The sequence below is a fragment of the Eucyclogobius newberryi genome, unplaced genomic scaffold (genome assembly GCF_026437365.1).
Source record: "Eucyclogobius newberryi isolate DKJ021-1_F unplaced genomic scaffold, fEucNew1.0.hap1 SCAF_46, whole genome shotgun sequence".
In the NCBI taxonomy this organism is placed as follows: domain Eukaryota; kingdom Metazoa; phylum Chordata; class Actinopteri; order Gobiiformes; family Gobiidae; genus Eucyclogobius; species Eucyclogobius newberryi.
The window spans coordinates 619,395-626,091 of record NW_027316123.1 but is presented as its reverse complement, the minus strand read 5'-3'; the positions used below and the strand labels follow the sequence as shown (position 1 = coordinate 626,091).

Here is a 6,697-nt window from a genome sequence, read left to right as displayed (position 1 = left end):
CACAAGTAGGTTTGCTTAAGTATAACTGCTCTGGGCTCTGGCATTAGATGAAAGGTGAACCTGGCCCGTGGATGCGCCCACTTTCTCTCGGTGTCTTTGTTATTATACGGTTCCAGAGACAAAGCTTAGGCACATTCTCCATCATCTCCATAATAACAGAGAGGATTTAGGAGACTGATGATAGAAGAATGTTGGCATGGCACACACATTCTCACTCCCGTTTGTGTTGGGCAGTTTGCACAGCCTGTCACTCATTTGGTGAAGGAAATTCCTTTTGTCTCCACACCCGGCCCTCAGTCACCAGCACCCGGCCCTCAGTCACCAGCACCCGGCCCTCAGTCACCAGCACCCGGCCCTCAGTCACCAGCACCCGGCCCTCAGTCACCAGCACCCGGCCCTCAGTCACCAGCACCCGGCCCTCAGTCACCAGCACCCGGCCCTCAGTCACCAGCACCCGGCCCTCAGTCACCAGCACCCGGCCCTCAGTCACCAGTACCCGGCCCTCAGTCACCAGCACCCGGCCCTCAGTCACCAGCACCCGGCCCTCAGTCACCAGCACCCGGCCCTCAGTCACCAGTACCCGGCCCTCAGTCACCAGCACCCGGCCCTCAGTCACCAGCACCCGGCCCTCAGTCACCAGCACCCGGCCCTCAGTCACCAGCACCCGGCCCTCAGTCACCAGCACCCGGCCCTCAGTCACCAGTACCCGGCCCTCAGTCACCAGCACCCGGCCCTCAGTCACCAGCACCCGGCCCTCAGTCACCAGCACCCGGCCCTCAGTCACCAGCACCCAGGTTTACATGAAAGGTTTGAACTCACATGTTCTAACTGTAACAGGCAGAGAGAGAATTTCCCCTCAATAACAAACACACTTCCTGTATTACCATTTCTGTGTTAAACGGTCGATTGGCAACTCTAAATCGGCCCTAGTGAAAAAAAAGTGAGAGTGAATGTTTGTCTGTATGTCTATGTCAAGCTGGCCACTGTCCAGGGAGTGCCCCGCCTAAGGCCCAAAGTCACTGGAGTAGGCGCCTGATCAAGTGGTTGAAAATGAATGTGTGAATGACACAAAACTCCAGGAAAGGTTTTGATAAGAAAACATTAGAACAGATACAAAGATAGTGTTAGCACTTTAAGAGTCAGGACATACATGAAGCTACATCTGCCTCCTACAATCTGCAAAGATCATTTCAATTGTTGATCTGTGCATAACAAAAGGGTTTCCTTTGAGTTATTTAGGAAATATCAGGTGAATCTTCCAGCTAGAAAGTCTGGAAATCATATAAAAGGTGCTTGACTTTTCCATTGTGTTGTTAGTGCTGCTGCATATGTGCTCCTGGTTAAACAGGGGGAAGAATCAGAGGCTGGACTTACATTCACGATACGCCACTCAATTTATGGCAAATCTAGAGAGATGTATTCTACTAAACAACTAGTAGTGCTCAAATAAGAGATATTTTAAAATGCTTTTACTCAAATATAAGTACAAAACATTTAAAAAGCCGGGAAATTATTATTCAACAGTAAATAATGCACACACACTGGTCAATTTGAAAAACTAAATCATACATCAAGAAGAAACGCAAATGTTCAAATGAATTAACACAATTAAAGCTTTTGTTAGTTGCAGATTTACTCACAGTGGGAAGAGGAACACTTCTACTAGCGTAAGGAAGTAGGAGCTTAAGTATTGTGTCTGAAAACTGCTCATAGTAGATGCACTTAGTACATTAGTAAATGTACTACAATACCTTGTGTCTTACTCAAAAACACACACACAAATAAGTCAATTGTTCCATTCACACATTTGGTGATGTTTTCTTTTGCTCGAGAATGAAGACTGCAACACAGGTGCAATCCAATGACAGGGTCCAGATTTTAGTTTTATATATATAGATACATTTTATATAAATAGATCTTTAGATTTAGCCAAAAATGTGCTTTAATAACAACAAAAATCAACTAAAATGATGCTATTAAAGGTTTGAAAATAAACATTTGCCTTCTGGGATGAACACTGAATGGTAGATGGTAAAATGACTTAAAGATAACACCTCCTGCTATTTCAAGTGTCTCATCTGTGTAAGCTTTGGAACACTCCTTTACATTTGTGATGAAGTGTTATCTTTAAATGATGTGACCTGAAACTAAGGAGCCTTATAAGCCTTATAAACCTAAAACATCCATATTACGCTGGCTTCAACAAACAATTATTGGTGTAAGTTTATTACTGGAATATTATATTATTTTAGTCAGTGATTATTTTTCAAACAATTATTGGTGTAAGTTTATTACTGGAATATTATATTATTTTAGTTTAGATTATTTTTCTGACTATTCAAACTATTGATTTTGATTGAGATTTTGTAGATACATATTTAACCAATTAAAGGTTGAAATATGTTGACTGAAATGTTCTAGACAGCAAATATTCTTAAATAAGAAATGGTTTATAACTATAAAATTGGTATCATTAAACCCAAATGTCAACTTTTTTGTTTATATATTTTGAATTTGGCATGTGTTTTAGAGTCTGTATAGTTCATATTATGATTACATTTATCTGTATACGATTATTTTAACACAATTATTCTAATTAATCGTTGCAGCACTTTAGGCCAATCCTGTATAGATGCTCCTCTCCAAAATAATAGTCACAAAGATGACCTTAACCTTTGTATATGTTGTTTTTTTACTTCATAATTTAGGTGAAGCTGCATCTCCAGAGTTCAAGTAATGAATCCAATGTTGTGCTGCTGATTACAGCAATTTGCAATGTCGATTGATATTTGATATTACACGATAATTATATGAAGATTTAAAACGAATAATATATTCTAAAATGTACCAGCACTATTTTGTGAGGTTAATTTCAATTGCACAAAAAAAATTGTGCTATTTAGCGTATTTCATCTGTAACAGTGAATACTAGCCTACACTATGTAAAATGAGCAGGAGTCACAAGAGTTTAGCACAAAGATAGAAATATCTTTATTAAAGAGTATAGATATCTGCGGTGTGGTCAGCACACACCCTCAAGTGAACACAAAAGTTGAGACACATTCAGACAGGACTTTTCAGAAGCGCTGATCCAGCCTCACACACACTGTACACTCATCACTCACTTGCACAAACACTGTACACACTCATTTTCTGACATTCTGAAACCACAGACAACTCCCTGTCAAGACGACCAATCACGTGCAAAGTCTCTCTAGGGCCTATAGCAGCTCAGATCCCTATATCTAAAAAAGCTCAAAGAGACCACATTCTACAGGTTATCAGATGTGCAGAGTAAAGAGGAAAGGCAGGACTGCATGATGCTGGTCTAATCACTAGTGATGATTACTTCAAGGTGCAGGAGCTTAGTGTGCATGGTCTCATTGGAAAAGAGAAGCCTGTAGCTATGCTAACCTCACACTGTTCCTTCAATATGAAGGATTAGCTTCAATTTCAGACACCACATTGTGAGGGACATCTCAATCAGTGCATATTTTGAACACTACAGGAAGCCCACACTAGAGCTTTTACATTTCTGTGGATTGTACAAATAGGACAAACACTCTACAAGGCACGTAATTATTATTATTATTATTAATAGTATTTTCTTTTTCTTTACAAAATACAAGAAACACACTAGGGTTCCCTCAATCATCTCTCCTTGTCCTTCAGCTATACTTGAGCAGAGTTCATTAGACCTAAAGGCCAGTGTACAGCAATGGAAGGTCAGTTTGTTGCAGTTCAGTACTTCTGCAGGCAGAGGTGAGTCCAGACTGTCCCACTACCTGTCAAAGTTGGAGAAGAAACACACCCTTTTACCAATAAGGCACTGTGGTCTCAACATGGCCCCAGCTCTGCCAGCCCGGGAACATGCCGCTGGACATGCGTGGGCTGCCGTACTGGTCATACTCTGTGTCCTGTAGTTTGCTGCAGCCGTGTTTGGCCTCGGACGGGATGGCGGGCACGGTCATGTCCTCCCCGTTCCAGCCCTCGTGCTTCAGAGTGTAGTTTTTTCCGTCATTGTTATCCCAGAAGCTCTGCCCTTGCGCCTGGAAGCAGATGCAGAACTCCACCCTGTTCTGAGGTGCGATATACCCGGGTAGCTCCAGCACAAATGCAAAGATATCGGTATCCTGGCAACCGTATACGTTGTTCATGAAGGTGCACTCAACATCGGTGAACGTAGCCCATGAATCATAGGTAATGCGTAGCTGAACAGACTTCTCAAATCCAATGTTCCGCACTTTGATGGTGCCTGTTAAAGTGCGCTCTTGCATGGAGCAGTTTTCCAGGCACACAGAGTTCTGCATCAGCCTGTTTCGGAAGTCTAGGTAGTCTGCGGACGGCTGTTTGAAGTCAAGTGAAAGGTTGCGCGTGGAGCTGATCTTTAGCTCCATGGTAGCCGCTTCCAAGTCGCCCATATCAAACTGCAAATCGTCATTGCTTTGATACGAATCGTCGTCATATTTCGAGAAAACGTGAATGGCAGTAAGCGACAATCCCTTCATGTCGGCGAACACAACTCTTTTCTTGTTCGCTTTGTTGTTGGCCCAGCAAGCGCCGTCTTGCTCCGCATCCTTCTGCTGGGAGCTGAGGCAAGGTCGCAGAGGTTTGTAGAGCGAGTTTTCTGCGATGGCCCGTTTGTTGGCCCGCTGTAGGCCCTCGTAGGAGCTGAGGAAACCCCTGAGAGGAGGGGGAGAGTGGCTGATGTAGAAGCGCATAGCCACGTCCATTGGCATGACTGGGCTGGGCATCGATGTGGGGCTGAAAGACCGGAGAACACTGAGGGAGAAGGGGGTGGGGAGAAGAGAGGGACTGAAAAAGGACACAAAATACACTATTAGAACGTTCTAAACTTTTGGAAGTAGTTTTTCCAATGTTGTTTAAGTTTGATTTGAATTTTGTATCCGTGGATGTGCATAGAAAGGTACATTGGTATATTTTGGTATGGATCTAAACAGTTCAAATTATAACATTTAGATTGATTTAAACTTACTTTCACGTTTTATTGTGCTGTGCTGCAATATACGTACTTTTTAACATTTTAATTGTGCACAAAAAGTTCACGATTCACATTATTACTATTCATTTAAATTTGTATTCACTTTTTACTGAACTGCGTTGCTATGTACTTTTTTGTCAAATGGAAATAAATAAAATAATCCAACCAAATTTGAAATCAAATGGTTTTACATTTGTAATTTCTTTTTCACTGTGCAAAAAATGTATGGATAGATATCTATCTTTAAATAACAACAGATAAAACCCTAAAACTAACTAGTTCATAAAAAATTGATTTTTTAAAGTTTGTCTTTATTTAAATATCACATTTCAAATATTCTTACCTTGCTGCACTCATAGAGGACCAAGTAAATAGATCCCCAAAAACAAAAAAAGTGGTAAATCCGTAGAATCTTCTCCTGATCTTTTAGCAGTGCATAACTGCGTCACACCCCTTTCATTTTAGGCAGAGAGCACTGTCCTTTTTGAGCTCTTCTCTCTCCCTTGTCCTCCCTCTCAGTGCACAGGCTTGCTCAGTCCTCCTGAATTTCAACTCCCACATCGCTTGCGTTTGCATAGTCGGTCATGTGGTGCGCCGGGCAGCCAATCGGACCGAGCGGTGAGTTTGCTGCCAGCCAATGGGAGCAGGTGTGGCTTGGCAGTGGGCCGGCAGCACAGGGGGAGGTTTTGGAGGCCTCGACCTGTTGTTTCAGCTGCTATTTGAGAAACATGACGGACCCCTGCTGGTGGGAAGTGGTCATTTTCACACTGTTGACACCACAGAGGCGATGACAAGCCTGGGCACTACTACAAGTCCCCCTCCAAGTATTTGTGTCAGAGTGACCTACAGCAAAAGTATTTTTAAAAAGGCAAAGTTCAGGAATTATACACCGGTTATTTAACCACAATAGAACAGAAAGTGAAATACAGTCAGACTCAGATACAAAAAAAATACTAAAAGAAAAAGAAAAGTTAATAAAAAACTAATGTAAAATTATTCTTTTTTTTCAACGTTTTCTTTTTACAGACACAAAACACAGCAGCTGGGGACACAGCCGGAGAGCAAAGGAAAGAAGCAACAATACAAGTAATGACAAATAAGAGTGTTCTATTTTGTTTTTATTCAGTTTACTTACTTACTAATAGTATTACCTAGTCTTGTGCTAGTTATTTTTTACTTTATTTTATTTTATTCTATTAAAATTATTTTATTATTATCTTATTTTTATCTTTATCTTTTTATTTTTATTCATCTATTTTATTTTATTTCCCCCCCTCCGTTCCCTATTAAGATAGGAGAGGAGTTTTGTTAAGAGTTTTTTTGTTTTGTTCACAAGAGTTCTATTAAGAGTGTGTTTTTAAAACTTCCTATAATCTGTCCTTTCCTCCTGTTTCTACTGCAGTGCAACAACCACATTTCCCCTTGTGTGACATTAAAGGATTATCTTATCTTATCTTAGTAATAATAATGGCTCCACACGGTTAAACATAAATGAAATTACGGCATCCCACCTGGCCCAAAGTTGTTCAAATTTGTCCATTTTCAGGTCAAGTCTGAAAGTCATTTTCTCCATTTGTCTAATGTCTGTTATAATGTCAGACCAGTCCTTTGATGGTCGGGGCGGCTTGTGTCAGGATCAGAGTCAGAATCAGGATCAGGATCAGAAAGGGTTTATTGCCATTGTCAATGAACAGA

The 6,697-nt window shown here is 41.3% G+C and overlaps 1 protein-coding gene across 2 annotated transcripts; it reads right to left on the bottom strand.

Annotated features, from left to right (window-relative positions):
- Positions 1-2,967: 2,967 nt before the first annotated feature.
- Positions 2,968-5,554, bottom strand: LOC140380230 (protein phosphatase 1 regulatory subunit 3C-B-like). Of its 2 annotated transcripts, none has more exons than XM_072464394.1 (2): positions 5,346-5,554; positions 2,968-4,782 (listed from the first exon to the last, which is right to left on the bottom strand). In XM_072464394.1, exons 1-2 carry the CDS (start codon positions 5,357-5,359, stop codon positions 3,816-3,818), a joined length of 981 nt encoding a protein of 326 aa, XP_072320495.1. In that variant the 5' UTR covers positions 5,360-5,554; the 3' UTR covers positions 2,968-3,815. The 2 variants fall into 2 exon arrangements, with proteins under 2 accessions (XP_072320495.1, XP_072320494.1); XM_072464393.1 differs by having other exon boundaries at positions 2,968-4,815; positions 5,346-5,528.
- Positions 5,555-6,697: the final 1,143 nt, after the last annotated feature.